General features: G+C 55.2%; 8 protein-coding genes across 8 annotated transcripts; 6 read left to right on the top strand and 2 right to left on the bottom strand.

The window, feature by feature from the left end:
* Window positions 1–1,107: 1,107 nt before the first annotated feature.
* On the top strand, window positions 1,108–2,494 carry BZA05DRAFT_373598 (Prephenate dehydratase-domain-containing protein). Its single transcript, XM_051481733.1, has 2 exons — window positions 1,108–1,568; window positions 1,636–2,494. Exons 1-2 carry the CDS (start codon window positions 1,451–1,453, stop codon window positions 2,397–2,399), a joined length of 882 nt encoding a protein of 293 aa, XP_051339380.1. The 5' UTR covers window positions 1,108–1,450; the 3' UTR covers window positions 2,400–2,494.
* A 112-nt stretch (window positions 2,495–2,606) lies between these two features.
* BZA05DRAFT_398103 (uncharacterized protein) lies at window positions 2,607–3,450 on the bottom strand. The gene is made up of 4 exons (XM_051483683.1): window positions 3,214–3,450; window positions 3,073–3,151; window positions 2,936–3,006; window positions 2,607–2,885 (listed from the first exon to the last, which is right to left on the bottom strand). The coding sequence occupies exons 1-4, from the start codon at window positions 3,289–3,291 to the stop codon at window positions 2,787–2,789; spliced, it is 327 nt and encodes a 108-aa protein (XP_051339379.1). The 5' UTR covers window positions 3,292–3,450; the 3' UTR covers window positions 2,607–2,786.
* Window positions 3,451–3,608: 158 nt separating this feature from the next.
* Window positions 3,609–4,705, top strand: BZA05DRAFT_398101 (ribosomal protein L22/L17). The gene is made up of 2 exons (XM_051483682.1): window positions 3,609–4,445; window positions 4,501–4,705. The coding sequence occupies exons 1-2, from the start codon at window positions 3,731–3,733 to the stop codon at window positions 4,638–4,640; spliced, it is 855 nt and encodes a 284-aa protein (XP_051339378.1). The 5' UTR covers window positions 3,609–3,730; the 3' UTR covers window positions 4,641–4,705.
* Window positions 4,706–5,926, bottom strand: BZA05DRAFT_398099 (phosphotyrosine protein phosphatase I superfamily). The gene is made up of 5 exons (XM_051483681.1): window positions 5,465–5,926; window positions 5,289–5,411; window positions 5,119–5,222; window positions 4,996–5,050; window positions 4,706–4,946 (listed from the first exon to the last, which is right to left on the bottom strand). The coding sequence occupies exons 1-5, from the start codon at window positions 5,544–5,546 to the stop codon at window positions 4,789–4,791; spliced, it is 522 nt and encodes a 173-aa protein (XP_051339377.1). The 5' UTR covers window positions 5,547–5,926; the 3' UTR covers window positions 4,706–4,788.
* Window positions 5,927–6,687: 761 nt separating this feature from the next.
* On the top strand, window positions 6,688–8,723 carry BZA05DRAFT_337469 (Alpha/beta knot methyltransferase; the record flags this gene model as incomplete). Its single annotated transcript, XM_051480858.1, has 3 exons — window positions 6,688–6,973; window positions 7,460–7,749; window positions 7,815–8,723. 3 exons carry the CDS (start codon window positions 6,688–6,690, stop codon window positions 8,721–8,723), a joined length of 1,485 nt encoding a protein of 494 aa, XP_051339376.1.
* Window positions 8,724–8,840: 117 nt separating this feature from the next.
* Window positions 8,841–9,473, top strand: BZA05DRAFT_46101 (mitochondrial 37S ribosomal protein MRP2). The gene is made up of 2 exons (XM_051487672.1): window positions 8,841–9,084; window positions 9,150–9,473. Exons 1-2 carry the CDS (start codon window positions 8,957–8,959, stop codon window positions 9,370–9,372), a joined length of 351 nt encoding a protein of 116 aa, XP_051339375.1. The 5' UTR covers window positions 8,841–8,956; the 3' UTR covers window positions 9,373–9,473.
* Window positions 9,474–11,226: 1,753 nt separating this feature from the next.
* On the top strand, window positions 11,227–14,742 carry BZA05DRAFT_398090 (uncharacterized protein). The gene is made up of 5 exons (XM_051483680.1): window positions 11,227–11,706; window positions 11,785–11,965; window positions 12,019–12,627; window positions 12,686–12,835; window positions 12,873–14,742. Exons 1-5 carry the CDS (start codon window positions 11,584–11,586, stop codon window positions 14,324–14,326), a joined length of 2,517 nt encoding a protein of 838 aa, XP_051339374.1. The 5' UTR covers window positions 11,227–11,583; the 3' UTR covers window positions 14,327–14,742.
* On the top strand, window positions 14,743–16,818 carry BZA05DRAFT_430201 (high-affinity nicotinic acid plasma membrane permease). The gene is made up of 3 exons (XM_051486149.1): window positions 14,743–15,195; window positions 15,273–15,584; window positions 15,666–16,818. Exons 1-3 carry the CDS (start codon window positions 15,059–15,061, stop codon window positions 16,777–16,779), a joined length of 1,563 nt encoding a protein of 520 aa, XP_051339373.1. The 5' UTR covers window positions 14,743–15,058; the 3' UTR covers window positions 16,780–16,818.
* The last annotated feature ends 1 nt before the right edge of the window (window position 16,819 follows it).

Raw genomic sequence — 16,819 nt, 5'->3', positions numbered from 1 at the left:
ACTTTTGTCTACCTATCTACATATTTCGTCCGGTCCGGTCCGAGAACAGAACATTCTCTTTTGATTTCCTTAAGTTGTATGGAGGGCTTTGCATTGTTGGGTGGTGATAGACGGACGGCGATCAGGGTGGCGATACATACAATGATAGTTGGCGTGGCGTGTGGCATTCATGTGGGGTTCTCTTTCAATTTTTCAGTTCTCTTCTATATTCCATATATCTTTTATATCTCTATATCTTTTTGCTGTTTTGCTGTTTTGTCGTTTTGCTTTTGCCTTTGCTGCATACTGTTTGAGCGAATACATTGGTTTTTTTTGGTTTTTGGTTTTTGGTTTCTGTTTTGTTGTTTTTGGTTTTTGCTGTTTTGCTGTTTTGCTGTTTTTGCTGTTTTAGTTAAGTTATCCGTCCGGGCGAAAAGAATTCGTTTTTTGCTGTTACTGTTACTGTTACTGTTACTGTTCTGTTCTGTTCTGTTGCCGTTAATACCTCTGTCGTGTTGTTGGGGAAATGTGGAAGTAATATACTGCGCCGCCGCGAGTGGGTGGTCTTTGGCTTTTCCTTTCCTTGCTACTTACTGGTTTTTGTCTTGCTGTTGCTGGGGTTTTGAAATCTATCTGCGACCGCGACTTTGATTCGTGTACGTAGATTTTCAGTTATAGCTTTTACTAAGTACCTATGGGCCTATGGCGGGATGATAATTGAAACTTGGAACGGATGGAGGTTTGATTGCGAGAAGTATCAGAATCTTCGGGCGATTCACAAACTTCCAAGCCTATGTCTCAAGATCGAATCGAAGCTCTTGGATGTTTTTGTTTGTTTCTTCATTTACGGTATTGTGTGCGACCTGCCTGGCTAGCTCATGGTAATAAACCTCCGCTCTTGGAACTTGGAAGCCTTTGACTCTTTGAACTGCGTCGAGTGATATCTAATGTACGCACCTGAATCCGAATATCCATAGCCCCGAATTCTTACATAAGCTCCAGCCAAGCCTCCCCACTCCTCCAGCATTCCATCCCAGCCTAACCACATCCGTATTAGCCTTCACCACACCGCTCATGACCGGTGCTGAGTTGCTGAAAAAGCCCCGACGTCGGCGTTTAATGCGGGGCCCAGTCACCAGTGCCGGCGACGATCGCAACCAAACCGAATAGCGTAAGAGTCCACACAATGTCCAGGCACCGCCCGGCCGTGCCACACATGGATAGATAGATAGATCATCGCCCGCGCGGGTCGGCGGGGTTCACTTCGGTTCACTTCGCTGTTTCGCTGTTGGAAAAACCTAGGTATCGTACATACCTACCCCGTTCGAGAATCGGCCGTGACTACCGCCCGAGAGCGTCCTACCTACCGGTACGTACAAAAGCCTACATACGCCACCGACATACAGCAGGAACTATTGGAAACGCATATTGGAAAAGCAAGCAAGCAAGCAAGCCAGCAAGAACCGACACGATGCCGCAAGATGTGACAGTAGCGTACCTCGGCCCTCCGGCATCATACTCGCACCAGGCGGCGCTGGGAGCTTTCGACACGGAGGAGCACACGTTTATTCCGCAGACGACGATCGGCGGTACGTCCCCCCGTCACGTCCGCTTCCCCGTACCCTCCACCCCCACTCTAACCTGCCCACCATATAGACATCTTCACCTCCGTGCAAACCGGCGCGACGACCTACGGCGTGGTCCCATTCGAGAACTCGACGAACGGCAACGTAGTGTTCACGCTGGACCTATTCCGCGACCGGAGCTCTGGCTACCACGTAGTGGGGGAGACATATTTGACGGTGCACCACAGCCTGGTGTCCTCGGCCAGCGACCTGACGGGGCTGACGCGGCTGTACTCGCACCCGCAAGCCTTCGGCCAGTGCGAGCATTGGCTCAACTCCACGCTCAAGGGCATCGAGCGCATCGACGTGTCGTCGACGTCGCGCGCCGCGCAGCTGGTGCGCGACGAGCCCGGGTCGGCGGCGATTGCGTCCGCGGCCGCCGCGGAGGTGAATGGGCTCAAGGTCCTTGCCAGGAATATCGAGGATACCCCCGATAATACTACGAGGTTCTTTGTGCTGCAGGCGGCGGAGATGCGCTCGCCCATGTCGGAGGAGGGCGGCAAGGGGGATAAGACGTTTGTGGCGTTTTCGGTGGATCATGCGCAGCCCGGTGCCCTGGCGGATGGATTGAAGGTTTTCAAGAACTTCGGGCTGAACTTGACGAGTATTGCGAGTCGCCCGGATAGGAAGACGAGGTGGAATTATGTCTTCTTTGTCGAGTTCGAGGGACATGAGGATACGCAGAACGTGAAGGATGCGTTGGAGGAGTTGGGGACGTTCTGTGCTGAGATGAGGGTGCTCGGGAGTTATGTTGATAGACAGAAGTTGGCGAAGAAACCGGCGGCGGCGTCATGACGGGCGGAGGAAGGGGAGGGTGGTGGTCACCAGTAGATTTGCTGTTTTTGGTAGATGGGTGGACTGGGACGTATACGGAATAGATTGGAATACTCAATCGTCAAGTGAAGCAGACCTTCGATGCTCCCAAGAGACCCGTGAAGCCATACACATCACGATGTCGGTCAGACGAAACATCACCCGCAAGCAACCAGATGCATAGCAGTACCCACACTGTCATATAGGTGATCAACCCAGCTTAATTAGTTGTGCACCCGAGGTATTCATTATCCAGAACCCATGCTATCCAGTTATGCAACAACAGATCGTAAAAGACGCGCAAAAACGCCTTGAAGCCCCTCCAGGAGAACTATTCATCCCATCTGCTTCATTACCATAACCAGCCATCTATTTTCCGTAACGCTGGAACTCCCAGTCTCTGTTGTCCAGCGGACACACCTGTCTGGTCTTGAGCCACCTCGAGATGCAGTGGAAGTGGAACGCGTGCTGCACTCGGTTAGCAAGGGAGGTCGAGGGCTGTGGGGTGGAGAACCAACGTTGCAGATTCCCCACGCGACAGTGCACTCCTCGGTGACAGCACTGGCTTGGTTGGCCTGACACTCGATGCCTGTAGTATGACGAGTTTAGCTAGCTGCGGTTGGAGATGTAGGGACGGCGGGACGGCGGGACGAACAGAGATCCATGATGTGGTTACGGCAGATGGCGCAGTTCTCGACGACGATATCCCACGACCAGAGGGCGACGGCACTCCACTGTTTGTGCGTATCGTTAGCTGGGAACGTGCTTGCACTAGAGCTCGGGGTGAGGTACGCACCTTCTTCACTTCGAAGCGTGGCTTACCACCGGCGGCAGCGCTTTTTCCCTTGACATCTTTCATTTCGACGTCGGCCATGGTGATTGATGTCTAAATGTGGTGGTGGTTATGGATGGGTGAGTGTGCAGTGGAGGTTGTTGTGGGAGCTGTGGTGAGGTTGCGTTGATAGCAGAGGACCTTGTACCTTGGAGGGGTTGTGTCACAGCTAACTACTGGCAAGGAAGTTGGGCGGCTGAAAATGCATCATGGCATCGCACTCGAGGGATTTCAAACGGACCGCGAATACTCGTATGTTGAGTGAATTATCACTTCACTAGCCTAAATTCCATCTCGATCAAGAGTGAGGATGGAATTCACCCTATCTCTAACTTCAAGAAAATCCCACTTGAGTGCTTGCCGATGAACTCAATCTAGTAGGCAACCTAACCCGGCCAGCCTTGGCACAACTTTTTACCTCCCCACCACACCACCGCGGCGGCTCGTGTTCACCACACCTCCACGTCAACCCGGGCCCACCATGAACGTACTCCACCCCTCACGGTTCCGGCTGCTCGCCACCGTCCCACGGGGGCTCAGCCTCGCACCCAAGCCGCAAACCCGCGCGATCTCGTGGTTCGGCTTCGGCGGCGGTCCCAAAGCGGCCAGCACCAACGACTCCGCATCCCGCAGCATCGCCGACCTGCTCAAGCAATCACCGAAGGTGTCACAAGCTCAGCAGATGCCCACACGGGGAACCCTCGATGAGTCCTCGATCTTCGGCTCCGAAGACGCCGACGCCGTCACCACCTCACAGGAAATCGATCTCACCGCAAACCGGCTCCTCCGCGATCCTAACCGCCACCAGTGGGGCTGGCTCAAGACTTCGGCGGCTCGCGATCTGCGCCGCCGCGGGAGATTGACCCGCCAGGAGCGCATCGCACAGACGGAGCGTGAGCATACCGTCGCTTCGCACTTTATCAAGACTTCCATGAAGAAGTTGGCGCCGCTCGCTAGACAGATTATGGGGAAGAGTGTGGATGATGCGATCACGCAGATGAGGTTCTCGCCGAAGAAGGCTGCGAGGGATGTGTTGGCCCACTTGTACCATACGAGGAACGAGGCGGTTGTCAGGAAGGGTATGAAGACGGAGGAGATGTATATTGCCCAGGCGTGGGTTGGGAGGGGGCCGTTCGAGAAGGGACTCAACCACAGAGCCAAGGGAAGGATTGATATGCTCATGTTACCGTTTACCAGTGAGTTCCTGATGGTCCGGATAGGTGCTGCGGAAGTATGGCTAATGGATGGCAGGCATTACGTTACAGTTCAAGGAGCATGCTACTCTGGAGAGAATTGCGAGAGAACAGAAGGAGAAGCGGGAACGACGGCCGGTACGACAGCATCTTCCCAGCCGGCCGATATACGGTCAGCGGCAATACTACCAATGGTAGACGAACGCGGATGGTCGGTGGTGGGGGCATCATGTAACATATCATCACAAAAAGAAGAAAGGCGTATAGAATCCACTCTAGCCGGTGTGATACATTACAGAAAGGGAATCATCGCTGCCACTGCCATCCAATACGACCCCCTCATCTGTTATTCTGGTATTTCAACCTGCAACACCTCCCTCACAAAGTTCTTCGAAAACCTCACCACCTGAGCAAAGTTCTCTGTGAACCCCGAGTTTCCACCGTAATACGGATCCTCAACGATTTCCTTCCTTTTGTTTCCGTCGAAGTATCCAAACAGCATGACTGCACAAGTCAGTCCTGCCTTCCCACACCATTAGATAGTATAACATACCCTTCGCCTTCCCACTCTTGGGCTCAATCCGCTTGAGATTACTTAAATTCGACGTCTGGAGCACCACCATTCATTAGCCACCGACCCATAGTAGACACCACCAATAGGGCAGGGGGAACCCACATCCATAGCGAGGATATAATCAAAGTTCTTAAAATCCTTCTGAGCGACCTGCCGCGCACAATGGTCCGTAGTAATCCCATTTTTCCGAAGCATCTCAATCGTGCCTTCGTCCATATATCAACCGGCCGTGACCCGTTGGGGAAGCAGCAGGAGGAGGAGGGAGTTCATACGGTGATCCGGCTCGGCGCCAACGTGGTATCCGGCCGTGCCGCAGCTGTCGATACGTGAGAAGCGGTCTGCGTATCCTAGCTTTTCGACGGTGTCGCGGAATGCGGCTTCGGCCATGGGGGAGCCTGCACGTGTAGTCAGTAGGTGTGGGTTTTTTGGGAATCAGGAGGGTAGTTACGGCAGATGTTCCCCAAACAGCAGAAGAGTACGCTGATTTGCTCATCGTGAGAGGGATGGTAGAGGTCTATTGTCGTTGACATTTTGGGCGGTTGCGGTGATTTTCACGGTTCTGTGAGGGATACGCGTGTGTATAGACCTAGTGGGGAGGAATGCGGGGAACACGATAAGGGATCTTGGATGAAGGCCCCTGGCCACTGTATGAGTGACTAGCGGTTATGCGTGTTCCATAAATGTCACTCGAGCATGGGATCAAGCTTCGCCGTGGCTGTAGCTAAACTCCTCACTACTGCTCCGCCTCCGGGAGTGTCTGGATAAAAACTACCACGCCTTGCTCATGCATATTCCCTCACAAATTCCTATTTACCCGCACTGTCCTAGGCGGCAACGGCATCTACGGTTGCGCCTCGGTCTCTACCTCACGGCGCATGAATATTCACGCGCTCCGAGCGGCCAGCCTCACATCCAAACTTCATATCTTAATTTTTGCGATCGCACCAGAAATGGCCAGCAATATTGGAGTTCTATATCGTTACAGACTACCACGGCGCAGATTATCACACTGATGCTGGTGGTATCTGATATTCCTTGCGTGTTTCCGCTGGTGGTATTGGCGTTTATGGCTGTAGCCGCGGAAGCCAACGGGATTTCTGTCTTGCGAGCGAATGGCGGTGAGGTGTTCGCGTGGACGAACTCATTTGACTCGTCGACAGCGATTCGAGGGCTGGATGCCGGAGACTAGTTCGATGGGGATGAAGTATCAGCCCATCGCGATGATGCACGTTAGCCAGGGACCGGAGCAACGTCGGGAAGCTGTGGTGTGCGCTGGTAACGGCGCAGGGCGTGTCAATGCGGCTTACGGAGGATGCCCTCGTGCTCAGTAAGGTTGTTGTGGTGGACGGCTGCGGCAGTTCGTTATTAGTTAGCGCTTCGCCGGGTGGTAGACCAGATGTTGAAAATGTCGTTGGAGAGCAGAACTCGTTGCCAAGGGGCTCCAGAAGGGTCAGGGACGAAATTGAGTTTGTGGGTCTAATTGACATCATGATGCAAATCTGTGCCATCTCGCACGCGCCAAAAAAGCGATGTGACACACTTTTTTCATCCACGCGAGTCTTCATCGGGACAAGGAAACGCAGAGAAAAGAGGCAAAATAGTTGCAATCCTCAACACCCCTCCATCCACCCCACCACCGACCAAAAAACCCAACCACAACAACAAAGGATCATGAATCTTCTCCGATTTGCAGCCCACGGCGCGCCTAAGTCGCTGCTACTGAAGAACTCCTACCGATGCGCTTCCTATAACTCCGCAATCCACAGAGGCGTCGACAGAGAAGCCAGAGCGGAATCGACGTTCGACCGTGGCAGCAGAGATTCTTCGTCGAGACCACCATACACTCCTCGGGAGGGTTCCTCAAGACCACCATACACTCCTCGGGAGGGTTCCTCAAGACCACCATACACTCCTCGGGAGGGTTCCTCAAGACCACCGTATACTCCTCGGGAGGGGGGTTCTAGGCCGCCGTACACTCCTCGGGAGGGTTCCTCAAGACCACCGTATACTCCTCGGGACGGTTCCTCAAGGCCACCGTATACTCCTCGGGACGGTTCCTCAAGGCCACCGTATACTCCTCGGGACGGTTCCTCAAGGCCACCGTACACTCCTCGGGACGGTTCCTCAAGACCACCGTATACTCCTCGGGAGGGGGGTTCTAGGCCGCCGTTCAACAGGGAAGACGGTGGGTCTTCCAGGCCGCCGTTCAAGCGAGATTACGAGGGAGGCTCTTCGAGACCGCCGTATACTCCTCGGGAGGGAGGTTCTAGGCCGCCGTTCAACAGGGAAGACGGTGGGTCTTCCAGGCCGCCGTTCAAGCGGGATTACGAGGGAGGCTCTTCCAGGCCGCCGTTTAAGCGGGATTATGAGGGAGGTTCTTCGAGACCGCCTTTCAACAAAGACCGTGATGCTTCCTCACCTCGGCCGTACAACCGGGATTCAGAGCGTCCCACTGCTCGCCGCGACGATCGCTACGCAGCCCCAGCCCGAGATTACGTCAGTACTCCCCGCCGAACGATCCAGAAAGTCAACCAAGATTCAGAGTGGATCTACGGCACCAGTGTGGTCGAGGCTGCGCTGAAGTCCAACCGGCGGCAACTTTTCCGTCTGTACATCCACTCAGGCGAAAACCGGACCGCCACTTCCCGTGAGCGCGATATCAAACTGAAGAACCTTGCTCGCGGCCTCAAGATCGATGTGCGCGAGGTGGAAGACAGCAGCATCCTCGACAGTGTTAGTACCCATCCACCCCCAGTGCGATTTCTATCTTTTCTGTATTGATGAGTTACCTGCATTAGATGAGCAACAGCCGCCCTCACAATGGCTACGTCCTTGAAGCGTCAAAACTCCTGAAGACGCCTATTATCTCGCTGTCGAACGTCTCATTCGACAGGACTGCCTTTGGCCTGCAGATCTCACAGCACGACTTCACTGAGAGCGGTATCATCCTCAATGAGCTACCGCAAACCATCCCGAACCGTGATCCCACCCGCTACCCTCTCGTCCTCATGCTCGACGAAATCCTTGACCCTGGTAACCTTGGGGCAATCCTCAGATCTGCCTATTTCATGGGTTGCTCGGCACTTATGGTAGCGGAGAGGAACTGTGCACCGCTCTCCCCTACTTGCCTCAAGTCCTCGGCCGGCGCTTCAGAGTACATGCCGATTCTTACGCAAATCAACCCTGCGAGACTCATCGAGGCATCGAAAGAGGCTGGCTGGAAATTCTTCGGCGCCGCTCCCCGCCCGAAGTATGCCAGCAGCAGGTACATCGGAATGGACCACAACGTGGTAAAGGAGGCGCTGAAGACCAGCCCCGTCGTCTTGTTGATGGGTGGTGAGGCTGAGGGCATCAGGGAGAGCATCAAGAAGCTGTGTGACAAGTGCGTTAGCATCACGGCCGCTGAGGATGTGGACCGGGGAATCGACAGTTTAAACGTTAGTGTTGCCGCGGGTGTGCTTATGCAGGCTTTCTTGGGTGGTAGGAAGGCTATCCCTGTTTTGGAGGCGGGCATGGAGGATGTGGTTGAGGATGTCAAGGCGGAGAGTGGAATTGCCGCTGCGGAGGAGGATGTCACTGCGGAGGAGGATGTCGCTACGGAGGAGGATGTCGTTGCGGATGAAGCTGCTGTCGACGAGACGGTGGAGTTAGAGTCCACAGAAGAGCTGACGGAGACTTCCGACGAGCCTGCAAAATCACACATGTAAGGCAAAGGAATCTCCTCGCCATAGATAGAAAAGGCATATAAAGACGCCACACTTGTACGATAGATAGCTAGCTAAACCACTCACGATCGCGTAAATGTCTTCACCTAAAAAGCGTGCTCACGTGCTCTGGTTGACCTTCACCCTAGCGCACCCATCCTAGCCCAAAATTTCCCACCAACCTCAACCCATCATACACCCCCACCACACCCCCACCAACAACGAACATCGCCACAATGTTCCCGACGGCCACGCTCCTCAAAAAGGTCCTCCCAATCGGCGGCTGGGTCAATTCACGCGTCCTCAAAGACCACAGCAAGCGCGTCGCCTTCGCAGCAGCGGAGGAACGGCGCCAGGCGCTGCGGTAAGTGCCCCCTCACCTTCCACCCCACCAGCACCACCACCTAGCTAACCCTCCATCCTCCGCAGGTTCATCACGCGCAACACGCAGCTCTCGCAGATGCAGCGGCTGAAGGCGCAGCTGGAACTCAACTCGATGCACGCGCATACCCGCCCAACGCAGATCAAGAACCGGTGCATCATGGCCGGCAAGGGGAGAGGTGTCTTTCGCGACTTTAGGATGTGCAGGTTCCAGTTCAGATTGAATGCCCTGGCGGGCGATCTGCCGGGCGTGAAGAAGGCGAGTTGGTAAACGGGGGAGAGGGGGATTGGGATGGGTGTATGATACGTGCTGCGATTGGAATAGAAGGCGATATAGTACTGTCGGGCTGGATTGGAGGTACTATACCTACTCGTACATACACATGGAGGGCGAGGTTGCGCGCTGCGGCGGTGTCTCTGGACGAACTCTACCTACCTCGGAGGAGACCCTTTGGCGGCGGGTGCATTGCAATCAGTCGTTGTGATCTGTGGTGACAGTGGAGACGGGGATGCCGCCTTCGGTGTATATGCTACAAGTCCCCGAGATACCGGTACATCGCTTGCATCCACTGTAGAGTGGGCATATCCCGCCCCACCGTCGGCCAACTGCCCAAGCCTGCGCATTTGTCGACCACTTGGTGACTTGGTGACTTGGACTCAGCCTCCTCCAGCTCCCAGCTTCCAGGTCTCGCCTACCTAGACAGAGTGGTCCAGTCATGGGCGGAGGTGCATCGTCCGTGGAAAAAAGATCTCGTAGGACGACCTAGATAGGCAGGGCCTTGTGCACATACTCTTCCCGCGTCGGCTGATGACTCTATGATACCTTCACGATGACTCCCTGTGGTGCCGAAACTCATCGAAGGCCGAAGGCAAGGGAGACGTCACCCGTAGAAATATACCCAGTCGAAATCAGCTTCACATGTGCGCACATCCATGGCTAACGGCACTCGTCACTCGCCACCGCCACTGCCACGCGTGCGCCACACCTAGTGGTTTCCGCTGTAGCCGAGGGCGTGCGCAATTAAGCATGCGGCATCACTCGCGCGATCGGCGTTTATACACATGATGTGAGGGGGAGCCCGCAAGCAGAACAAAACACTCTGGAAACCGGAATCATGTCCGGTCGGTCGGGGATATGGAGGTACTCTGGGTACTTATGTACTTGTACATATGTAGAGTATCGCAGAGCATACATAGTGGAGTAAAAGAATGCGGGTGGTGGGTTTCAGAGTTTTGATTGATCAGCCGTCAGCCCCGGATATTCTTAAACGGGAAGGGGAAGTGGATGGAGAGGGAGAGGGAGCCGCGCTTAGGATCATAGCTACATACATACGAGTAAATACTACTGAGATACATACAAGGGGACGGACGGAGTGGGCGGCGGCGGCATTCATGTGGTGACCCGCGCATGACTCAAAAACACGTAGGTACATAATGTATGCTGCTATGCGGGTAGTCAGGTAGGGTTTGTTGTCGGTCTGTGGGCCAGCCGGCGCGAGTTACGAGGACCTATGATACTCGATACGGACGAGAGTTGTGGACAGCGGAGATCAGGTTGGTGTTCGCAGGGCGGTGGTCTAGGTATGGTACATACCGTATATTCATCACAATGGATTGGAGTGGATTGATCTAGAGTATCTAGGATTGGACTCGCCTCGTTCCACAGCGTCGTGGTGGAGGTGGTGGAGGTGATGGTGGCCACCATTGCGTGGTTGCTGCCTGGATACGGACAGCCCTGCTTTGGAGTGAGCAGTCGTTCGCCTGGTATGTAGGTAAATAAGAAAGTACCGTACCGGGACCGCAACAGCCGTGGACTGGACAGTGGAATGCTGCTTGAAACATGCAATGAGGTGAGGGGAATGACCACCGGGTGAGATCAGAGTAGTAACCACATGTGCGGGACCGCATAGGTAGCAGTGTCGTCGGCCATCCCAACGCCGGTCTCAGTCGGTGGCTTTCTCCCATCGCTTCGAGGAGAAATCGGAGTAATAATTATCCAACGGCGTCGTCATACAATTGAAGGCAAAATGCCGGTCTTGGCAAGTGGTATTCCTCGTGATTGGCTGGCGTGGCTATCATTGGACACAGAGAGCTTCGATCGCACACCAGACCACCCACCCCCCCCCCCAAACAGTACATACAATTAACTCCCCCACACCCGCCGTTCTAAGCAGGCAATCATCCAGCCCTCCTCTTCCTCTCTCTCCCTCACCTATCCTTCCACTTCCTCCTCCTCCTCTTCCTCCTCCTCCTCTCTTCAACAACACAACCCTCTTCCCCTCCCACTCCGTGTCACACTCTACCTTCGCGTAACTCCATAACTCCATACATCGCCACCACATACCATCACCACCTGATATTAACCCTTTGGAATCTGGACAGCTAGTCTCGTCCCACTAAATTATTCGCGGTCAATACGCTGGTAGTGGTTCTCGTACCTACTTAAATAGCTCACCTCGAACCCGCATACCTCATCGACAACATGGCGTCTCCTAGTTCCGCGTCGCCAGAGACGCTCATTACCGTGAAGGTCGCTCACGACAAGAACATCCGTCGCTTCAAGCTTGCGTTGAAGGAAGTCGGGCCCAGCGTTTTCCAGGGAAAGGTAGCGTCTCACATCTTCGTGCTTTCAGCTGGAGCGTTAGAGTTATCAGTCGACCGTTTGTGCTGACTCTTTCCTCAGATAAGAGAACTACTCGCCTTGCCGCCCACACAGAACGTCAAGTTTGAGCGATATTCTGACAGTGCTGCGAGCTTTGTCACGCTCGACCCCGAGAACACCGGTGTCTACAAGCAGCTCTTCAGAGCTGCCAAGGCTAAACTGAAGCTTCGCATCAGGGTGACGACGATTACCGAGGACAACGGTAAGCAGACTCTCAGCTCATCTTGTTTGGTGCATGCTCACAAGCTCGCGTAGCTCCTACAGAAGCCCAAGATCTGGCCGACCGTGTCTCTCTTCCACCATTGTATTCGACCACCAACGTCAACGCTTCTTCTTCCCAGTCGACGCTTTCCCCTCCGATCGCTACTCCGACCGTTGACTCCGCGCAACTCGACGACGTTGTCGCCAAGGCCGTTTCTTCGTACTGCACGAGCAGCGATTTCACGAGCCAACTGCGTGACACTGTTCGCGAGGAGGTCGGGAAGGTCGAGAAGGTCGAAAAGGTCGAGAAGCAACAGCCGGAAACAGCCGACCTCATCAACCTGTCTAGGAGCTCGGAATCGTTGGGCACTCAGCCTGATGTCGAAAAGTTGATCCAGTCCCTTCACCAGACCCATATCAACTGTAACTTCGCCATCTACTGTAACGTGTGCAACGGCACTATCGACGGATCGCACTACCATTGTGATTTGTGCGATGGAGGTGATTACGATCTCTGCGAGAAGTGCGTTGACCGGAGTAGCCACTGCTACGACAGCGAGCACTCGTTGACTAAGCGAGATATCGTCGGTGGACGACCTGTCGTCCAGGAGAGAAACAGCAAGAGCATGTGCAAGACTCGCATCTGTAATTCCTGCGTTGGCCGTAAGTTGCCCTTGATTTCGGCTTCGATACCATACAATCACTGACGGGCTTGATATAGGGTTCGGAGACGAGCAGTGCGTTGTCTGTTTGGATTGCAAGGACTATGATCTATGCCTCTCTTGCCTGCGCGCTGGAGAGCACGGCCACGACCCTCGACATGGTTTCGTCCGTGCTAAGACGACCGTGACTTTGTCTAAGGAAGACGAGGGTACTTCTTACGGCGGGTCGCGGCGTTGGACATGCAGCTCTTTGCGACCGCTGTGACCAGGCAATCACCGGCATTCGCCACAAGTGCATCGACTGCCCCGACTGGGATTACTGCCACGAGTGTATCTGGGTCGCCAGCGAACACCATCCTGGACACCGCTTCGTCCAGGTTCTCGACAGCCTGACCGTTGCACCGCTTGGTTTCCACCTTTCCGGTGTGAGGCACAACGGAGTTTATTGCGATGGCCCGGTCTGTGCACAGTACGGAAACGGATGCATTCGAGGTCCTAGATACAAGTGTGCCATCTGCCCAGATACAGACTTCTGTGGCACTTGTGAAGCTTCGCCTTTGAACCGCCACAACTCCAGCCATCCTCTGATTAAGTTCAGGACTCCGATCCGCAATGTTCACGTCACAACTACTGATAACACCAATACCGTGATGGGTGACTTCCCGGAACCCGAAGTTAAGCGCGAGTCCAGCGGCAACACTGCAAGTGAGGTTCACACTATCGCGGACGTCAAGCCTACTGAGGAGTTTACCCCTCCTGTCGAGAGCGCTGTCAAGGCGGTTGAGGAGGTTGTTGAGGAGGTCGTTGAGGCCGTCGAGAAGGTCGTCGAGGAGGTTGTTGAGGTTGTCGAGGAGGTTCAGGTTCAGGCAGAGCCCGTTAAGGTGAACGTCTTGGAGCCGTTGTCCGCTACCTTCAGCGGTGACAGCATTGCCGATGGCACCAGCCTGCCCGTCGGACAGGAGTTCACCCAAACGTGGTATATGGAGAACACTGGCACCACTTCTTGGCCCGCTGGTGTGACGGTCAAGTTTGTCGGTGGTGACTACATGTTCCTCAAGTCGGACACGTATTCTCTGGACGCTACGGTTACCGATTGTGAGATTAAGCCTGGCGAGACTGCTAGCTTCTCGGTCGGACTTTCTGCTACCTGGCCTCCCAACAAGGCCTTCATCTCCTACTGGCGTTTGACGGCTCCAGATGGTAGACGCTTCGGCGACAACATTTGGTGCAGCATCAACGTTGTGGAGTCTCAAGAGGCCCCCTCGGAAGTGGCGCCGGAACACGAGGAGGACAGGCAGTCGGAGACTTACAGCTCCGAGAGCGTGGTCGACGCCAACAGCGTCAAGACTGAGAGTGTTAGGGAGGAGAAGAACGACTTCGAGAGTATTGCCGAGATCATGGTTAGGTCCCAGGCATCCTCCGAGATGGTCTTCCCCAAGCTCGAGGTTGAGAGCCCGGTTCACTCGCTGGAGTCCCTCCCGTCGCGTGCCAGCACCGACCAGGCTGAGGAGATCCCCATGCCTGCTAGTCCCGTTAGCAATTCGTCTCACAAGACTTTCGCGCTCAGCGAGAACGGCGATATCGAGGAGGAGGTCGATATCAGTTCGATCGAGGGCAGCGAGGACTTCATGACCGACGAGGAGTACGACGTCCTCTGCGCTTCCGACGAGGAGTTTGAGGACTGCGAGCGCCATGTGTAGACGGACCGGACCTTTTATTGCTCGGTTGGGTAAATTGTTCTCTTGCTTGGAATTGGGATGGTTGGAAACGGTGGAGCATTGGGTGTTTTTCTCATTTCATTATTTTGGTATTTTCATGTTCTTTTACTGACTGGTTGGCCCGTACTGTTTGCTTTTGTGTACTTCGTTTGTCCGTTCTCACGCTTTTTTTCTTCTTGTGGAGATTTCTCGGGGGCTTCATGGCAGTGGAAAATGGGGGGAAGGGAAATTGGACACTGAAGGGATGGAAAGGGAAAACGTATTGCTTTTGATTGTCTGCTGCTGCTTCTTGTCCTTTCGTACCGTCTGTCTTCCACAGAACAGTCGCTCCTTAGGAAATGTATTTGTTAAGTATGGTTCTTGAATCTACCGTGCTGCATGATGATGAACTTGCTCCTCCTCGCCGTATGATCTGCTATTCCAGAAGGCCTCTAGTCTACCCGGATCCCCGTCCCTGAGACAGTCCCCACGGTGTTTCTCCGACATGTTTTCTTTCTTTCCCTCTTCGCTGCATGCAGCTAACTAACTACCCGTGGTTGCAGCTTACTCTAGATAGACGGAGGAAGCGAAAGATAGATAGGGAAATGGGATGGTGGTGGTCATAGTGGGGGGAGGGACTCGGGAGGGGTAAAATAGCGAAAAAGCTTACTTTACTATCTGGGTATAAAGAGCTACCGGGGCGCCCTGTAGATTCGCCATGAGGTCGCAGCAACCATGAAGACGGCGATGAAGGACGACGATACGGGTACGGGCACGGGCACGGGAACGGGAACGGGGCCGTCGGTAGATGTGGAGCGTGACGGTGAGGCCGGCGACGCAATGCTCGACGCAAATGTAGCCCGTGTATACCGGTACGGCCACCCCCCCCCCCTCCCCTCCCCTCCTCTGCATCCCCCCCGTTTCGCAAGTGCTAATCTCTCCACCACAGTAAACTCGACCGGCGCATAATCCCCGCTTTATGGGTGCTGTACTTCCTCTGCGCCGCGATACGGTCCAACGTGGGGCTGTCGCTGACGATGAACACATCCTCGGGGAACTCGCTCGCGCAGAAGCTGCAGCTCACCAATAAGCAGATCAGCACGGGCGTTGCACTATTCTACGTCTGCTATGTCATCTTCGACGCCCCCGCGAACCTCGTCATGACCAGGGTCAGCCCTCATGTCTGGATGAGCAGGATTGTTGTCGGCGTCGGGATTATTGGCGCTTGCCATGCGGCGTTGACGGGGGCGTGGAACTTTTAGTATGTTGCTCTCGGTGGGCTCGGTGTGAGAGGGAGGGAGAGGGGGTATGAGGGGCAGGGCTGATGTATGTGCACACGCAGTCTGATCCGGCTTCTCCTGGGCGTCGTGATAGCCGGCATGTGGCCAGGGATGGCCTACTACCTAACGATCTTCTACCCGCCCGAAAACACCGGCAAGCGCATCGGGCAGTACTTCACAGCGGCGCAAGTTTCCGCGGCGGTGGTCGGTCTCGTCTCCGCCGGCTTCCAGCAGATGGACGGCGTGGGCGGCCTAGCGGGCTTCCAGTGGATGTTCCTGATCTACGGTCTCGTCGCCGTCGTCGACGGCGTGCTGCTGCTATGGTGGCTCCCGGACCGGCCCATCGCGCCCTGCGACCCGCCACCCGCGCCGCGCACAGGCTGGCGCCTCCTCCTCCCGCGCTCACCCCCCGCTCTCACAGGCGAAGACTCCCGTATCCACTACGCGGACCTAACACGGGTGTACCACACGCCGGCCTGGACGCTCCGGGACCTCATCCGGATCCTGTGTGACTGGCGGCTATACCCGTTGACAGTGATGTACTTCGGAGTAGTGGGCGTCGGCATCGGCGTGCAAGTATTCGCAACACTCATCATCCGCAGCCTGCTGCCCGCCCTGAGCAGTGTGCAGCTCAGCCTGCTATTCGCGCCGATCTGGATCTGCGACTTGATTGCGATCCTGATCGTGACGCCGATTAGCGACCGATATGCCCGCGCCCGCCCGGTGTTCTTTATTCTGCCGGCGATGCTGCAGATCGCGGGGCTGCTGGTCGTTACGTACGCTGGCAACGGTTGGGCGAGGTACTCGGGTCTGCTGATCGTGGGCTTCGGACTTGGGCCCACCGTGCCGGTATGTATGACCTGGACTGCGGAGATATTTCAGCCGCGCCATGGTGAGATTGGGGTTGCGGCGGCAACGGCGCTGGTCAGTGGTCTGGGCAACCTGGGCAGTGTGACGACTACGTATGCGTTGTACACGGGGTGGGCCGAGGATGCGGCGCGGGAGGGGAGGTTGCGGTATAGAGGGAGTAATTTGGCGATGATAGGCATTTTGGGGGCGAGTATTGTCGCCGCGCTGGGGATGTGGGTCGCGGTTAGAGTGGTGGATGGGAAGGTGGTGGAGTCGGAGCCCGTAGATGGCGCGGCGGCGAGGAAGATGAAGATGAGGACTAAGTAAAATGTATGATACGAGGAAGGCCATGAGTTATCACATCGTA

Source organism: Tricharina praecox (assembly GCF_024521635.1).
Source record: "Tricharina praecox strain CBS 144465 chromosome Unknown BZA05scaffold_12, whole genome shotgun sequence".
NCBI classification, from domain to species: Eukaryota; Fungi; Ascomycota; class Pezizomycetes; order Pezizales; family Pyronemataceae; genus Tricharina; species Tricharina praecox.
The sequence above is the reverse complement of the archived record's forward strand: the minus strand, read 5'-3'. Positions and strand labels throughout refer to the sequence as shown.